Genomic DNA, 18747 nt, shown 5'->3' on the forward strand with positions numbered 1-18747 from the left:
GGTGCAGGCCAGCGCGGTGCCTGGTTTGCCAGCTCCCCTCACACCCTGCTCGGACAACACGTGCCGTTATCGGCACTGTAATCACTAAATCTAAATGGCATTCTGACAGTAAACAAGTGAACAGACCATGCAAGGGCCTTAGTAAAACTCAAGAGATTTTGTGTCAAACCCATTCTAGCACATAAATCACATCCCCATGGATGAGTTTAACAGGATCTTTCCAGGTGCTTGGTACACAAAGAGGAAAGAAAAAATCACTTTTGAGGTGCCTCTGTCTCCCTTGCCTTACCAAGCTTAAACATTACAACTTAGAGTACATGGTGCAAAAGGAGACAGCCTGAATTCTGGAATACCTTGAAAGATTAGACCACTGCAAATACTAAGCCCAGCACTGATGCATTATTTTAACATTATTCCAAATCATTCCACAGGTTCTTGAATAGTCTGTCCCCAAGACAACACTGTTGTTAAAGTTAACGCCTCTGCTGCTATTGCAAAAATCATTGAAAATTTCAGAGCTCCCCCATTTTGAAGTAACACAGTATTTAAAAGAACTAAAGAAGCTGAAAATTACATTAATTAATTGCTGTGGAGTGCACTGCAAAAGTGGTCTGAAAGCCCCACAGCCACCTCTTTCAATTAGCTTTTAGGTAGACAGTCAGGGAGCATGACCACTTCCTTCCCCCATCCCGTCGATATCTAGCCCTTTAAATAAAAAAGAAAGATAGAGGAGATCACTGTGATACCCAGACTTACTTAGCCGGACCATCTACAGCGTTCCTTTAAGAACTTACATCATGCATAGAGTCCAGCAGTTTAGTCAGTTGATAAAATCGCTGCCAGTTCTGGCTTGAGTTCCCTTCTCTCTTCACGATGGCCTTCCCCAGCTCTTTAATGTACGTCATCCGGATCTCTTCAAACAGAGACTGACTCTTCAGGCCTTCCTTAGGAACTGTAACACAGATACAAACCTTTCAGATACGGAACATCTATGAACCATGTCATTATTTCAGTTGTCTGACATTAGTTACACAGAAATGACCAAAAGTAATAGGACTGAACGAAATGACAACTGAGAGACAAGGAAAGAGCGAAATTGAGACGGATCACTCACTGAACAAACAGCGGGCTAATAAAAATAATGCGGGCTAAATAAAAATAATAAACCAACCCCCTAACGAGAACCCAATGAGAAATACAGGGAAGGAAACTGCACCATGGAGGCAACGCGCTGGCCTGCACCACAAGCCCTGACGAAGGACCACCAGTGCCAGAGTTCCTGTGTTCTCAGTGTCTGGGGAAACGTGACACTGGAAGGATTCCATAAGAATTCTGCACATCAAGAGAAGACCAAGGAGGACAGGATCACAGGAGGGCTTGGCTCAGAAGGGACCTTGAAAGATCATCTAGTTCCAGCCTTCCTGATGTGGATCAAATAACATGTCCAGGCAAGGCAGTAGCAGAGACAGACAGGACAACAAACTGCTTGCCCAAGCCAAGAATTCGGATCTCAGCAGAGCTTCTTTGAATAGGGATGGGATGCTGAGCTAGTGCCGGCCAGACAAGCTTTCCTTAGAAACCCAAGGAGTGGAGACTGACGCCTGTATTCAGTCAGACCCAAATCCATGTTTGTGCCTACACTCTCCTATTAGGACGGTCCTCCTGGAGGCCAAGGACCAATACATAAACTGGGACAAATCAAGCACATGGACTCCAGTGGTCCTTAAGATGTTTGATTTGAAGACTCTGATGAAGTGAATGGAAAGAGCTGAAGACAGAGGAGAGGGCCAAGATTACGCCAGCTGAAAGCAAGAGAGGAGGACACAGGCCACCAAAGGACACTCCCTTCTTTTAAAAACCCAAGCCTCACTACAATGTCAGCATCTGCAGGATGTCTGAGTGAGGTATCTTATCCACCTTGCCTACGAAGGAGACGACAATACATCAACTGCTGCTTCAATAATTTAAATGGAAGAGGTCTGTGAGCTACATCTCTGTGTGAGCTACGTGTCTAGACCGTGTGGGATTCCTGTTTTACTCCTCCTCTTCTTCATCTTCTCTTGGAAAACTTACATAGAAACATAATAAACAAAAAAAAATTGTGGAACTGTGGATTAAAGAGCTGTACAAATTTGAGCCATTCAGTGTTCAAAAGTTCCACAACGTGTGTGGAACTCCGAAAGGAGCTGTGAAAGCACATTGTCTTTGACTGCACACAGAACAAAGAAGCCTTCTGCTGCTTCGCGCCAGTGCCTGCCACACTTCAGTTGTGAATGGGCTTGATTCTGTGAGTGTACTCGCTCACCCATTTCTGCCATGGAAATTCCTGTAAGGAAATTTCCAATTCCTGTAAGGAAAGTTGGCCTCCACCACATCCAAAACATTTGAGGAATTTTCGGGAAAGATTTCAGAAACTGCTTTAAATCTGCAGTTTTTGGGTAAGTTTCAAGTTCCTACAGAGGCCACGGCAGTGCAGAGCTGAAATTTCCTCTGAAAAGAGCCCTTGTCCCAGTTCTGGGCTTGGCAGGCGAGGCTGTGCTGTCCCTGCCAGGCCACACTGAGGAGAGCGGGGCACGGCAGCGCCCTGTGCCTGACACCTCTCCTGCCCGCACTCAGCACCCGGGGCTTCGCAGCACGCAGCGTGGGGCCACAAGATCCTCCTGCCTTTGCTTGGGAAAGGCCCAAAGCTACCAAGTTTTCTTTTGGTATTATTAATGCCAATTACTGAGGATAAGGAATGTTTGAGCCTGCTGTGTAATGAACTTCTTAATCTTTTAAAAATATCTACTTTTCATCACACAGAAGCGCTATGCTGACAACTCTTGCCTCGCTGTTCTCATTGATACTTTCCAAGCACACTGGCACACTTGTCACTACACCAAAACAAAACTAATCTTCTCTCAAGCAGAAGCAGCAAAGGCTCCTGGAAAACACCAGTTACTGCCTCGGACACAGCTTTCTCCATGCTGCGGGTATTGGCACGAGGGCTGTGGCCCAGGATCTCCTCAGGGCAAACAGGCATATGCTCTCTGCCATGGCCAGGCTGCGCAGTGCGAGGTGAGGTGCCCGGCTCACACCTGCTCAGCACATGCACACACACAGGCTCTGTGTTATGCTCAGAGCATCGGTCTCAGCTGAGCTTCCTCGGGGGGTACAGCCTGACTGAGAAACGTCCCTAGGGCCCAGGGAGCAGGAATACAGCCTAAACATAAAACTGTAAGAGCTATTTGCGTAATAGCTCAGGGTATTCCTGTATATTCCAGAAGGACTATTCTGACCCTCTATTTTATCCTTTCAGGCACGTACAGTCGACAGCTTTTTACCGAGCTGTCGCTTGTTTAACTACTATACATCCTATCGAGAGACAAAAACCATCATGGAGTGTATCATATCAATCTATCTTATGATACCCACCATAAATCCACTATATGCATTTAGATGCAAATGCAAAAAGCTGTAGCTTTATTTAACAAGTTTTAACAACTTCTGGAGGAGTTTGATAACTTTTTTTGAGTGAAACTACTTCCCTGGATGAGAACTTCCTCACAGGTGGAGGCTGGGTTTTCCTTTGTTTGTTTGTGGGGTTCTTTTTGGTGTTGTTTCAAAGTATTTCACTGGCCTGAAGTCATAGTTTTGCCCATTTCTTTGGGTCCTGTGCTACTCAGCCAGTCTGTGATGATGTATACATGAAGAATTAAATTGCAGCTCTGAGTTAGGACTCTCTGTTGGAGCTGCCATGTTTTGAACACAACCTGTAACACCTTAGCACACAGGTCTTGTGTCTGCTAACAGCAGAACTTCCTTCCCTAACCCCACTAGCCAGGTGCCAAGCAGCACATTCTGACTCTTATTTGCTATCAGATATCTAACACAATTTCAAGCTACACCTGCACAATCAGAATACCAGCAAAGTAAACTTACATTGTTCACACAGTACTTAACCGTTCACCTACCTGTAGAGAGGAGAAGCAAGGTTTTCATGCAGAGATACTCTTCATAGGAGACTTGGAGCCGTGAGAGCTCTCGGGCAACCATAAGCATATGTTTGCACTGTTCATACATACATGGTAAATTCATTCTCTGCCTGAGATATGAGAGCATAGACAAAAAAAATCAGTTAAAAATCAGCCTAGTTATCCAGAAGTTTTAATTTAAGTTTTTTAAGGAGGGATTGCAGAGGCAGACGACAAGCTAATTGGTGATCTATCTCACAGAAAAAATATTTTTGCTTTTCCTCCAGGAAACCCATTCAGGGCAATTGCCTTTGTCACCACATACAAACACCGGCCTAGAACTGCAGCACAAGGGGAGCTCAACATATTAAAGCCCAGTGTTATTAAGAAAGCTCATCTTTACCAAGGGTCAGTAGCTCCTTTACTAACAGTCAACAGAACAGTTCAGTGCAAACTCGGCATAGAAATCACTTATTCAATATTGTAATCTAAAGAAAGACACAGATAAAACTGAATCACAGTATATGTTAAGACTTGGTTATGTAAGTACACCAATTCCTCCAAAGCTGTTATCAGCTTTCATTTCCCCCTGCGATAGTCCAGAGAGAGAATTATATGATCGACCCTCACAAACATCCCCCAAAACCCCCAAGTGGAAACAAGGAAGAAAACACACCTTTCCCAAGGTGCAAAAAGCTAAAAATATTCAAAATTCAGAGGCGTTTGCAAAGGCAGAGAGAAACAAAGCTACTGAAACTGCACTGAAACCAAATTAGGCACAAGTCTAAAGCCCAACATTTCCAAATGTGCTGCTGGACAATGCCTTTAACTGTAACACGACTGTGTGTGGCACTGCCTTATGCCCAAATGGGATCTAGAGCTATAGGCACACACACACATACACGCACCTACAAGCATCGGTGTTCCAGCAGGCTTTGACAATCAGGGAATAAGAGTGAGAACGCAAAGTGCCCAGAAGGCACCTCACATGAAACAGAAATGAGGGTAAAATTGTCGGGTGCTTCTCAGGGTACTGACAAAGACAGTACTTGGCTGCTTGGCACATTTTCTCTGGGCTGTATCAAAGGGCATCTAACACATCTCACATGGAGTAAATTAAACAGACTCTATGACAGGGCTCAGCAATTTTCCTCATGTAAAACTGTTACCATTTCTGGGCAGAAGGTTAAAATAAACATTATGAAATGGGTCTGCCCGTCATTTGTTTGTATCTGCTGCAAATGCAATCGCATCTGCGTGGCTGAAGGCCTGTATGAACACAGGCAGATTGTTGGTAATGCCAAGGTTCTGCTCATCACAGTCCTCAGAAACCAAACGTACAAGAGGGCCCACTCCCTTCAGAGGGGTCAGGGTGCACAGGCGAGCACTGCACTGTGCCCCGGAGGGCAGTGGACCCAGGCTGCGTCAGAACAAGAGGGAAGCTGATTCACTGGAGAGGCCTTAATGCTGGCAACGGGTCTGGGAAGAGGTCCCAGACATTCCCCTCACAGATCTCCTGGCCGGTGCACATCAGATGATCTCAGCTGCTGCAGGGCTGTGTGCAGAGGGCGGCTGTGCAAGGACCCAGGCCGAGTCATGGCCCAGGAGCTGTAGGGTCTCTCCTTACACCCAGCTTGGTTTACGTCCTTACAGAGGGCGTTCAGCAACTCCACAAATTAATTTACCCACACATAATCCAGATAGATCACTTAAACTAGGTGCTACACTGAGCTAATTAAAATAGATACTATATTTAGAGATGACATCATACATGACACTGGCCCAGGGTGTCCAGGGAAGTTGTGGCTGCCCCATCCCTGGAGGTGTTCCAGGCCAGGTTGGATGGGGCTTGGAGCCCCTGATCCAGTGGGAGGTGTCCCTGCCCATGGCAAGGGTGAAACTGGATGGGCTTTGAGGTCCCTTCCAGCCCAAACTATTCTATGATTCTATGTCTCCTTAGCAGGAGCCACCTAAAGAACCAGACTGCTGTCATGGAGTCTTCCTGCAAGCCCCGGCGATAAGCAGGGCTCAGAAGCCCAGGGAAGCTGCAAGGTCTGACAGTTGCTTCACTCCACAGAAGCTGGGGAGCAGCTGATGCAGGAGGCAGAGCCGGCACCGAGGCCCCATGGGGCACCAGGGACCCCCCAGTGAGACAGGGTGGAGACCAGCAGTTCAATTCTCGTGCAATTCTTGCCATTCATATAAATTGAGACGTAAACAGCTGAGCAACAGCACTTTATCGCTTGTGAAGTGATCCTGCTTTAGTGATTGTAAATTCAGTCTGATCTGAATCACCCTCTTGTTCTGCAAGTAGCTAGTATTCCTCTGCTTTTGTAACCAGCTGCCTCAGAAAAGAATGCAGTTGGGAATCAGCTGCAAGTTCTGAGTTCAGTGGAAGCCCATGCTGCATACACGGGATGTACACACGCATTCTGGGTGGGATGCGTGTTGATGACAAAAGCATGTGATGATTTCCACCACTGCTGTGAGTCATTTAGTTCAGCTAAGTCTACAGAAGAATACAATCAGTAAACAAGATGCTGGAATTCTGAAAACCAGATGATACCAACCCTACAGAGCTAGTTACAAAAGAACGTGAGGAAAAAGCACCTGGGAATAAGAGAACTGATAAAATGAGCACCAACACATAGTTTGCTGTAAATCTCTGGGGTTTTGACCCACTGATGAAACAGCAGAAGACCTCTGACTTAAAGCAAATTAGATGTTATTAAGCTTATTAGTGAGAACATCAATAATTTCAATTCCACCACACAGAGACTGTTTTACTCCAGAGACATAGTCTAAGCACTGAAAAATGTAAGAACACAGATGGTGCTCACCCATCACCTGCTTCTCACCTTCTTTTGCAAAGCCATTACTATAAAGAAATGATTACAGATGGTGGCCATCACCTCTGCAACTGCACGACCAAAAGATCACTTACAAACCCTGTTACAAACTATGCTGATGCTACTCTGCTTGCTTGAAGAAGTGGCATTTTAAAATATGAGCTGAAGGACACAATCACTAAAATGGCTTCAGAGTAAACACTGACCCAGGCTGACCACAGCAGTGGTGGCTGCCCCATCCCTGGAGGTGTTCAAGGCCAGATTGGATGGGGCTTGGAGCCCCTTATCCAGTGGGAGGTGTCCCTGCCCATGGCAGGGGGTGGGACTGGATGTGCTGTGAGGTTCCTTCCAAACCAAACCATTCTGTGATTCTATGATGAAAGGCAGCACAGTGTGACAGTCCATCGGGACTGATTCCAGAACATAGCCCAACAGAAGGAGGTGTGAGACAGAGGATTTGCTCTCCAGACTGGAGGCAGAAAGGCGTAACCCAACCTAATCCGCTACTGTACCTTTGAAATTGTATATGGAAAGTAATACAACTGTGTATGTCTGTGCAATAGGTCTGTACTCCCTGCATCTCAAACTGAGCCTTGTGCCCATCAGCTCAGCAATCCCAGTTCTCTCTTTCACTCCTCTACCGCACAGAATTGCTGCACAACACAAGTTCAAAAAATACAGGGGAAAAAGACACATGGAGCAAGAAAAACGATGCCCAAACATTCCAGGAGATTCACTTTTTCTTGAAAACTGATAACAAAGTTTAACAGAAAAAAAAGCCCAGACATGTTCTTCCATTTGTAAAACTGTCTTTTTAGCCAGATTTTAATCAGGCTTAGACATAAATGCTTAACTGAACACCAGAACTCAGTGAATCTGGTAGGATCACACTATCACTTTTATGCAATAAACACACAGAACATTATGCAATTTGCCAAAACTTTTCTCTCCACGCCAGATATATCTTCAGCTTCAGAGCTGGCTCTGATAAAATGACTGATCATAATGACTGATCATAACTGATTATAACACAGTTGAGAAATGGTTACAATACGGAACATCCTAGTGCAAACACACACCACAAAAACTTCTTAGATAAACACACAATACCTAAAATACTTTTCCTCGATTTCACTTAAAAGCTCTGAGCAATCTGCTAGAAGAGAAAGAAGTTGCAAATGACAGACTGACTTGTGACATCTGCAAGCATTTGCTCCCGTGGTTCACCTCAAACCCAGGAATACTGCATGGAGTCCAGCATCATCCTGAGAAAATTGGGAATTACTTGCGTCTTACTTACTCATTAATAATCAGATCTGGTGCAAAGCACAGCAGGTTTCCATTTGATTGTTTGTATGATCTCCATCCCAAAGCAAAAGCCATTAGGAACATCCACGAGTATTGCAGGAGGGTCATTTGGTCATCCAGATGCAAGTTTCGGAAACCTGGAAAAATAAACATGGAGGTGTGACCATAATGGTTGGAAAAGAAATGAAGACAACCTGCTGTAACTTGCGACAGACTGTGTGGACATATAGATTTGAGTTTACTCTCTCTTTCCTATGTTGATTTAGATGCCCTGGCCCAAACAAGACACCATTCTGACTCATTAATTCCATCACTGGACTTTTTTCTCCCGGTAGATCCATTACATGATGTAATGCCTGGGCAACACAGGCATCACAAAGATGTTTGTGCTTGTTTTTTTGAAACCAGGTAGATAACGGTACTGACGAGAAGTGACCACCAGTCTTTGTCCTGTCAGGAACAAACAGATCTGCAGCTTTGCTTTCAGCTCTGGCCTCTCCCAAAGCCATTCGCTGTGCCACATCCAAGGCTGAGATCTGACATCACTTCTGTAAGGCAACTGCTGTCTGTGCTGTCAGGTGGGAGCTGGAATAGCCACAACTGTTCCGTGTTTCCCAGGTCAGCTTAACAGCTACACTGCTTGAGAGAAAATGAACATCTTCACTCCCACCCTGGACACCCAAATGCCAATTCCCAGTCAAAAATCCCTACAGACAGGGTGAGGGGTTGTAAGGAAGGAACCACCCACGAATGTAGACCCAGACAAGCCAGTATGGCAGCACTGGTCTCTGGAAGCCAAGAGAGTCTCGTTGCTAAAATTATTGATGACATAAATGTCCAAGATGGAACTAGTGCTAATGAAAACAGTCAAACCTTGCATTTTGTTCTGAATTTTAGAGCTCAATGGTCAAAAGGTTCAAGAAAAATGATCTAATTCATAATAATAGCAAATACATTTTTGCATCTGTATTTGAGGCACAAATAAGCTCAGCTATTACAAAAACTTCACCTGCAAAGACTTTGAAGGATCCCGAAGACAGATTTTAGGCACAATAAACACTGCACTTCGTAATGAACATAACTGTGTATTACCTGGTATTGCCTTTGCCCACTTCACTGCAGCCACCACTTGCCGACCGCCCAGCATGTTGAGGGTGGAGAGGATGCGCCAGCTGGAGTCCGGCAGCGAGCTGTCGTAGCCCGAGTACATCACCTCTGGCTCGATCACCTCCAGCAGGGACACCAGAGTGGGGGTCAGCTGCGGCAGGGAGGCAGGAACGATGCTCTTGTTACCAGGCGTCTCCGAGACATCCCGCGTTCCTGTTATGCCAGTCTGCTGGATGCCTTTGATCTTCTTCTTTGTTTTTCGAGCTAGGAACATTGCAGTAAGCCAGGTTAGATAATGGAAAGTGACCACACAGCAATAAAAACATGACAGAAGAAACGCAGCTCTCGATTTCTTGCAGCTGCAGCTCAGGCAAGCAGAACTTTGAAAGCATTTTCTCATAAATTTATAATTTCACTTTGATTCTAGTTAAGTTTCCTGTGGAAATGAGTTTATTTCATTTTTTAATGAAAGCCCCATTTTTATCAGTGTTCCAAAGTGCGAGATAATGCCACGAGGCTTGATCCCACAGCTTCAATCACATCCAGAATTTCAGTAAGACTCCACACAATGGCATGACACTGCACACTTTGTATGTTCCTTAAAATCTTAAGTATAGATATCGTGCAGAAGAAAGGAAAAAACTGCATCTAATGGGTAAGGAGGGACTCCGCATCTCTCAAGCCAGGGAAAACATGCTTTTGAGAATGCTGGGCAGGAGCAGATTATTCTCTTGCCAACTCTCTTGTGTATAAATCACTGCTGTGCAATTAAACCATAAAACTCATACACCAAATAAATAAAACATCACACAAAGATGTTAACTGTAAACTACAAAAAGTTGGAGCAACAATTTTATGAGCACGTTGTCAACAATGGAGCTTCCCGCTTGGCTCTCAGCTCTCCTGGACACAGCCTGCCACACGGAATGCACTGGTAACCAAGACCAAACGCAACTCAACTCTTTCCCTGTGTCTCAATTAATTCAATGATTTCTGTTCTGGAACTTTCAAGATAAGTCTGTGGCACAAATAAACATCATGTACTGTTGTTTTACCAGAGTTTCTACTGAGCTATTCTGAGTAGCTACTGAGCTATTATGGCCTCAAATTGCACCAGGGCAGGTGCAGATTAGACATTAGGAAAAATTTCTTCATGGAGAGGATTCTCAGGCACCGGCAGAGGCTGCCCAGGGAGGTGGTTGAGTCACCATCCCTGGAGGGGTTTAAAAGCTGGGTAGATGAGGTGCTGTCTCAGTAGCAGACAGGTACAATTGGACTCAATGGTCTCAAAGGTCTTTTTCCAACCAAACAATTCTATGAGGATTCTATGATTCTATTCAGAACCTCTCATCACTAGAAATGCAACAGCTCTGTGTTTAACTACATTCAAAATCCCTTCCAGACCCTGTTTCTCCCACTGGCAAGAATGGATCTTTCAGAAAGGAACTGCTAGAGGTAATAAACTCTCCGTGGACCTCAGACAAACTGCTGTTCCCCAAGCGTTTGCACACCGACCGCACTGCCAAGACTGCCATAGGGGAATACCAACAGTTATTTTCCCAGAGCAAAAACTTTGTTATCTTCATCTAAATTTTGAAATGGCTGCTCCAAAATCCTTTGAACGTTCTGGCATTTTTTGCCTCATTATCCTTGTTCTCAAAAGCAAACAAATAGCTTTGACTTAAATTTACATGCCCATGCCTTCAGCTTAACAGAGACACCTGGGATGGAGCGTTTCCAGCCCAGAACGTCTGGCAAAATTATAATCAAAAGAAATCTATCTGATAAGACAAAGTATTATGCAAGAATTTTTATAAGGCTACACTACTAGACCTGACTTAGATAAATCATTGTAGCTCACAAAGAAAAGGTTGAGATAATGTATTTCTTTACAATTTATTTGCAATTATAAATACCATAAATTTTAATCCAGCTCCTTGAGGCAAATTACAGAAATTGATCCATACAGGTGATGTTAGCACGGCTATAAAAGCATCCAAGATCTAGTGTTAAAAACAAACACCCCTCCAAACCCTGAGCCCTGCAGTTTGGCACCCAGCGAGATTATCCAGGCTTTCTATTCCATCACACTCATTCCCTGCCCACGGGATAGCCGGCCCATGCCCCGTGCAGGCAGTTCTCACCCTGGGAGGTGACAACACTTTCCACCACCACACTGAGGACCCAACGTGGCCAGAGTCACGGACACCTCACACCTCACTTCTACAATAGGATTTATAATGACAAACAGAGCAGGGCAGAGAATGTTATTAGAGATCCTTCAAAAAAAACTGAAATAAACTCAGAACGGATGTTGGAAAAAAGCACAAATTGCCAACAGTTTAACTAAAAAATGTATTCTGAAGGGTCAAAGGAATTATGAGACTGCTTTTCACAAGCATAAAACCTAACAATAAATTTCTTTTCAAACACATCAGAAAGAGAAAGGGTGCCAAAGGATGCCTAGGGTCATTTAACAAGGAAACTGTGAATGGGAACTCAAAGGCAGGAGTACAAAATATCAGTATCACATGATATTAATCTCTGGTCCCTGCAGCTCCACAGCTGTACGTTTTCCAGCCCCCTGAAAACATGCAAAAGAAACAAGAAAGCTCCAGAAAAGGGTGATAAGTGTGGCTTAAGACAGGACTGATGGGAAAATGGGCTGAAATAGAATGTCATCAGCTAACACAGTACTGGTGCACGAGGAGTCACTTTCGTCTCAGCAGTAAAAAGACCATATCATATATTTTATGCATTTATTTAAAAACGAGCTTCTCTCCTGCCTGCTGCTTAACTGTGAAACCCACTGCAGGTACCCAAAACCTGAAGGCACTCAAACTGTGACTGCGCAGGCTCAGAGGAGAAGTCTACTGCAATGACAGCCAAGCAAAAGGGGCCTTGCAGCACACAGGCTAGGACCTGCTCATCTCCCACTGTTCATTGCTTACAACCGGTATCTGTGCACTGAGGATACAGCTGGTGGCTTTTCAAAAAGAAATTACTGTCTAAAAAATATGAAAATGAAATTATCTTTTAAATGAGTAATTCCTAAAATGTGACCCTAAAGTAGCCAGGATGAAAGAAGCTCTTTTAGTCTTTTCTGCAGTTTATGCTACCTTCCAGTTTTCTTCTCTTTACTATGAGTCTTTCTGTATGACCAGTCCAATAAATCCTCCTTTCCTGGTGGTTGCATTTTCCCATTTTGTGTTGCTGAGCTGCCAGATCTCTTTTTTCCTCTCAGCCATAAAAGCTTCCCCTCCACCTTTCCCCACAACTTATATAACACTATCCATCCTCCAAAAAGTCCCTGTTCTCTAGAATTCTCAGTGCCAAAATTCAGGCAAACAAACTATACTGGAAGGACTCCAAACTACGTGCGGAAAAATGGTAAGTATCAGATGCTATTCAATACTGGTGCAGAAAGGCAACGCAACCAACACATCCCTGAGCCTGCAATAGCTGTACTGGTGTCCATCTAAAAAGAGATCACGTAAATCAATGCAGGAATGGAAAGGCTTCCTATTAGAGTGGCATAAAGTGCTTTATTCGCACACATAAATATATAAATTTGATGTAGATATTTTGAAAACATTTGAAGGACAGTTTCACCCACTGAAATGGAGCTGTTTGTATCGGTATCTGACAAACACATTTTTGACATTTTTATTTTACCTGACAATTCTGATTACACAGGCATCATCCTGATAACTACACTGCAAGTGCTGTATTAATCTCCATAGCTCAAGTAAAAAAAAACAAGCATAAAATGTAGGTGACACTAATAAAAGTGTTTTGTGCCATTTTACAGCTGCTGCTAAATCTCCAGTTGACACAGCCTTCAGCTTCTCATACACCACCCAGGACTGTAGCAGAGCACAAATATGTACTGGCACATTTAAGTTTAAGTATTTAGCCTGTCTTTTCTAGAGATTCTGAGTGACATATAAGAAGAATCCACAGCATGAACAAAAATAATTTCCTTTTCTTCAGTTTGAAGGTATGAGTCCAATGCTAGATCTGCTCCTCTGGCCTGTGGTTTCAGTGCCAGGTCCCTCTGCTGCAGAAGGATGGGCAGGCATCACACTTCCCTATAAGAGTTCTCCCATCTCAGATTCAGCAGAAAACCAACCAAGATCTATGCGCTGACAGGAATCAAAAATAACCCTGCTTTGTGCACGTGACTCACTTCTTCTGAAGACACTGAGACACGGGGTTACTGTGTATGGATAGGAGAGGATAGGAGAAATTTTACTGTAAAAAAAATTAAAAAATCTTGTTTTTCATCAGAACACTCACACCTGCCATAAAATGCAGTGCATAATGGGCTGCTCCAATAACGGCTTGAGCTTCACAAGCAGCGTGGTCTTTATTGTCTAGGACTGAGAAATGAAAAAGGGATTTGAGCATTGGAAGTTACCTTCGAGGTTCATGCCAGCCTGAAGACATTTCCGGTAGCGGCACGCGGGACAGTTTTTCCTCCGGATTTTGTCAATAATACAGTCGTTTCTCCCAGCGCATAGATAGTTGTGTTGCCCTGGATTCACAAAGACAAACAAAACAACCATAAGCTCTGCAATACAGTTATGGATGAAGTCACTGATTCTTTCTGTAGCTTCAAGGATCTGGCGACTGCAGAATTTCCTTACTGTGTGTTTCGTTTCTTGCAAAAATAACAGCATCTACATGTTTTCATGTATCTCTACATCACAAAGATTTCTCCTATTTAGACACCAAAGCCAATAAATTTATCAGACAAATTCTATTCTTAGTTATTTTCTCTCACATTTCTCAAAACTATCTTCTATAGCTTGTTTCCAAGTTCCCTAAATAGTTTCACAAGAGATGTAAATGACATTCATAAACCCATTTTGAAACAGCACATGTCACCATTTCTACAGACACAGCTTTCATCACTCTGAGAGTCACGAAACCTCCTCCTGGTTTAACTGAACTGGACAAACCAAGTCCTCCGCAATTTTTATGGGTTCACAGATTCAGGGCAAAACTGACCATAGAAACAGGCCGACTACGTTAATTAAAGTAACTGTGGTTCTTAGCTGTTAAGAGCAAGGCAATGGCAGAGGAGAGTGATATCTATTCTTAATTATTTGAATGATATGAAGAACTGTCTCAAGATAACGTGCTTTAAAGAAACATCTCTAAAAGAGAAATCCTTCTCCCACATAGGAATTAGGAAACAGATGCTGCTTTAGTTGGGAAAAGCTGCTCCCTAGGCTTTCACACTATTTGTCAGAGTCCTGATAGTACAATAGTGAGGGCAACAAACGTCTTTTCCAAATACAGATTATTAACAACGGAGACTAAGAGTCTTCCCACAGAAAAAGACCATGGTTATGGAATTTGTTTTCAATCAGCAGTGAAAACTCTGGGTATGCAGAGTGCATTACTGTAGCTTTGGCCAAACTCCTTCAGTGAAGTGTTTCAAGTTTCTTCGTATTCTAAAGAAGCCTTGAATGTTTATCTGAATGAACCTCCCCTGCCTTCTTCATTTAATGAAAAGGAAGCTTTACTGACCCTGGGATCATCTGTGTGTTGTAAGATAACCTAGAAAATACACCCCCGATTCACTTTACCATGAGCGGACTCATACATACAGAACAAAAAATAAACAGATGTCTATTTGTCATTATAGCAGAACAGAGACTGTGATTTCATGTCTTACAAAGAAGTTCAACCGAGCCCATGGTGTCATGCAGTAAATACAGATACTGCAGGCGTAGGCTTTCCTAATCTGTTCCATGTTTTTCCTAACAGAGCTTCATCCCCATGAGGGCACTGCTTGGTTTCCTGTATTTACTTTTTACCTATTCTTGCCATTTTTAGGGGAAAGCTAGACTATTTCTTTGTATTAGTTCTTGTAACACATCCCTAGAGGTGTTTAAGGACAGGTTGGATGGGCCCCAGAGCAACCGGATCCAGTGAGAGGTGTCCCTGCCCATGGCAGGGTGTGGAAGTCAATGGATTTTGAGGTCCCTTCCAAACCATTCCATGATTCTATAACTATTTTTCTTTAAACCCTCTTGTTAGATGTACATCTGGTGGAAAACAAAAGGGAGGCTGATAGCACCTTCTGCTTCGTGTCTGGCTGCTGTCCAGCTGCTCCAAGGAACACACTTCAGTTATCTCTGCTGCCCAAAACCCAGAGATACTTCATAGATGAGATGCTGGTGGAAACTGGTAGTGAGCAAACAGATGTTTCCAAGGGAATTCCCAGCGGCAGGAGCATTTTACCGAGGTGGTGGACATGACCACTCTTAAATGCTGCAGTGCCCATAGCACAAGCCAGCCCTGGGGCTCTGAAGCACCAGGAGACTGAATGAGCCTTTGCTTATTTGAGCACACTGGCACATAAGGAGGTTGGAAAGGCTTTGGGAGAGGGAATTAAAAATGCTGAGGAAGGAGGCAAATCTGGAGCACAGCAACGGGCAGAGGAGCTGGGGGAAGGTGGTGGAGGGAGGCGTGAGAATCTGCAGCAAGGCAAGGATGTGGAGGTGGGGAGGAGTGGTGAAGAGCTGGGTTGGCAGCAGGGTGGGGGTAACACACTGGGCAATGAACAGGGCTGGATCTGGGAGCAGAGGAACCGCATCACGAGGGCTCTGAAGCACCATAAAAATAAGAACTGGAACAAGATGGCTTCAGCTACCCTGGGCACCAGAAGGAAGGCCAATTTGTGTGAAGAACTGAGTATAAACAAACAGCTGCTGCCCCACCTTCAGTCCTCCTCTTCTCCTCTAGTTCTACCCCTTGCTGAAACACACCTTATGGTGCTTTCCTACATACTCGTGCTTTCCATTTCTATGATTACTTCTGTCACAGCACACACACGTGTGTAGACAAAGGCACAGAAAAGGGGTTCATGCTAAAGACTGAAGAACTGAGATGCAGAGCCAGCCTGATCTGCAGGTACCTGGCAGCTTTAATAAAAAGGATATTAAAGAAATTAATTCTCTCTACATATGTTCCTCCTAAGAAAAATGCCGGTAAGAGACAAAAGCAAATTATTTGTTCCTTAAAGTGAACTAACAGGTCCTGGAAGAGGCTCCTGAAACCATCCACAATATGTAATCGGAAGGATTAAGGTGGGGATAATTTGTAGAACAATAGAAATGAGAACAGAGGTAAGCCTGGAACAACTTCTTGTCATTTTCAGCTACAAGCCTGCTTACATTTTTAACATTAATGCAGTTGATGCGGCTAGTTACATCGCTGATCGAAAGGAATTACTGGGTTGATTTCACAAATCGATATTTTTGCTCTTTGTTTAAGATCGGGATGGGCAAAATCATCACTCCAACGTATTTTCCGCTGCCTATCATACTTCTGAGGGCTATCAAGTGACCATATTTTAATCAAAGATACAGATTATTATTTGCTTCAAATAAAGAGCCTGGCTCTAAACAGGAGGCAACTCCAGCCAGGACCAGCTGGGAGTCATGAGGTGCTTTGCACTTGAGCTCTTCTAGTCTCTTGCTAAAATTCAGAAACAGCTTCCAACTCCCCATAGAACTGACATCCTTTTCCTCTTATGACTGGCAAGAACTTGACTTCTCCAATCCCCCTGAGAAGCTTTGCATTTCCACAGAGCTCCCAATTGCATCCACTGAGCTGGAACTGGGAGAAAGTGCTGCTTCTGAAAGACTGAATGATGGCTCCTCTTTGTCCAAACAGCCTTCCCTCTTCTGGAGTGAAACCCAACTTGCCAAAACACGAGCAAAAAAAGGACAGTCTGACTCACTTCTGAATACACAGGTAGGGCTGCCAGGAGAAGGCAGGAAACCTGCAAGGCTATAACTAGGAATGATGGAACTCCAGAATTGCCCTGCATTCAGAGACATAGACAATGTACTCTGGCTCTTCTGCATCTCTCTGATATTGATCCGAAGAGTTAGACATCCAGGTACAACCCAGGCCACTACACAATGGCTACTCTTCTGCTCCACACACTGCAGATTAAATTCTGTTTCCCACCACCTCTGTTTTCCAGAATGATTTTCTTTCTGAGAAGAGAGAAAAATCTCGATGATCCAAACCCACACCCATGTTCCTGTTATCTACTATATGACACGTGGAGATGTGTGTAACAAATCAACATTGCTTATAGGAAATATTGTGAAACTATCATAACCTCAAACACATCAGGCTTCCCAAGTTTCAGGTACAGTTTTATACATAAACCAGCTAAAATAAAACTTAAAAATCACAGGCTTTGCAAATCTAACTCACATAGACAAATATCTGTATATAAACAGGACAAACAAAAACAAAAGTGAAAAAAGAAACAAAAAGCCAAGACAATACATCCTTTTACACTGTGAGAGAATGGGAGCATTTTCACAGTGTAAATGCAATCTATGCTTCAGATAATCACACCATTATCAACGGCATTTGCCATGAAAAGAACAGTGACGTAATGCATGAGTTTTCCAGTAGATTTCTAGCAAAATCATGGATTCCAGTGAGACTGAACAGATTGATTTTGAATGTGAATGATACGTATGAGGATTTTATGTTTTTAAACAGCAAGTCTTACCTTCTACGGCTCTCTTGAAGAACACCTTGCAGCTGCCACAGGTCAGAACACCATAATGACAGCCCGAGGCCTCATCGGAGCAGACAAGACAGAGCTTGGGAGGTGGTCCCGTAGTCGCTGAGGTTGTGGATGGAGAAGAGCTTACATCTGATCTCATTCCAGGGCTAAAAGAAATCATAACAACACTGTTAATTAAGATCTATGGGATAGTGGCAACCATAATATTCATTACTGCAAGAAACACAGTGCTGTTATGCTCAAAGATTACAGCACTGCCCACTCAGTTCACGGGACTCCGAAATGGTTTCCCAAAGAATTCTGCAAAATATAAGTAAAGCTGTATGGATTTTCACTGCCTATTTGGTGAGGCCAAGATGACTTCCCCAAGAAATTTCTGGAGCCAAGATTCTTGCACAATTACCCTAGCCTTTAAAATTGAATCCTAAAACACACTCTTATTCCATATTGTTTTCATTGCTGTCACATTCCTGCAGCGAGTCCTACATGAGCTTCCTTTCCAGTATCACCACAGAGTTTTCTGCTGGATTATTATGCAAGAAGCTGTGCAAATTAAGGCATGTACTGATATATATTTACAGCAAACTGATCATTTCACCCTGGCAGTTTATGAAAAGACTCTCTCTTCCTAATTCCAGGATCTGTTTTTTCCATGCAAATGTACAGGCTATCTGCAAATACGGGTTAGCTCTGTAACAAAAAACTATCCTTGTTAGAATAATAAGCAGTCTATTGTAGTCACCTCCGAGTTGCTTCTGATCAGGGGCTGAACCAGCAGCAGTTCTGCCAAAGTTCTGCCAGAGTTTATTTTCACAAAGTTTTAAACCTTTAAAATACAATTTCTATACTACATGCTTAACCTAAAGTGATTTTTATAGACTATTTTGTCCAAGAGGGTTCCAGCCACTTCCCAGATGAAAATAACACTTTATTTAAGACTTTGGTGCCTTTACTCAGA

General features: G+C 43.5%; 1 protein-coding gene across 1 annotated transcript in view; it reads right to left on the reverse strand.

Annotated features, from left to right (window-relative positions):
• NR3C1 (nuclear receptor subfamily 3 group C member 1) overlaps nt 1–18747 on the reverse strand; it is a 58941-nt gene that overhangs the window by 631 nt on the left and 39563 nt on the right. The window contains exons 3-8 of the mRNA XM_054079748.1: nt 17772–17935; nt 13638–13754; nt 9203–9481; nt 8103–8247; nt 3954–4084; nt 795–952 (exon numbers count right to left, since the gene is read on the reverse strand). Coding sequence (XP_053935723.1) covers nt 795–952; nt 3954–4084; nt 8103–8247; nt 9203–9481; nt 13638–13754; nt 17772–17935 — 994 coding nt within the window. The remainder of the gene's footprint in view (nt 1–794; nt 953–3953; nt 4085–8102; nt 8248–9202; nt 9482–13637; nt 13755–17771; nt 17936–18747) is intronic.

Source organism: Cuculus canorus, chromosome 14 (assembly GCF_017976375.1).
Source record: "Cuculus canorus isolate bCucCan1 chromosome 14, bCucCan1.pri, whole genome shotgun sequence".
Classification (NCBI taxonomy): Eukaryota; Metazoa; Chordata; class Aves; order Cuculiformes; family Cuculidae; genus Cuculus; species Cuculus canorus.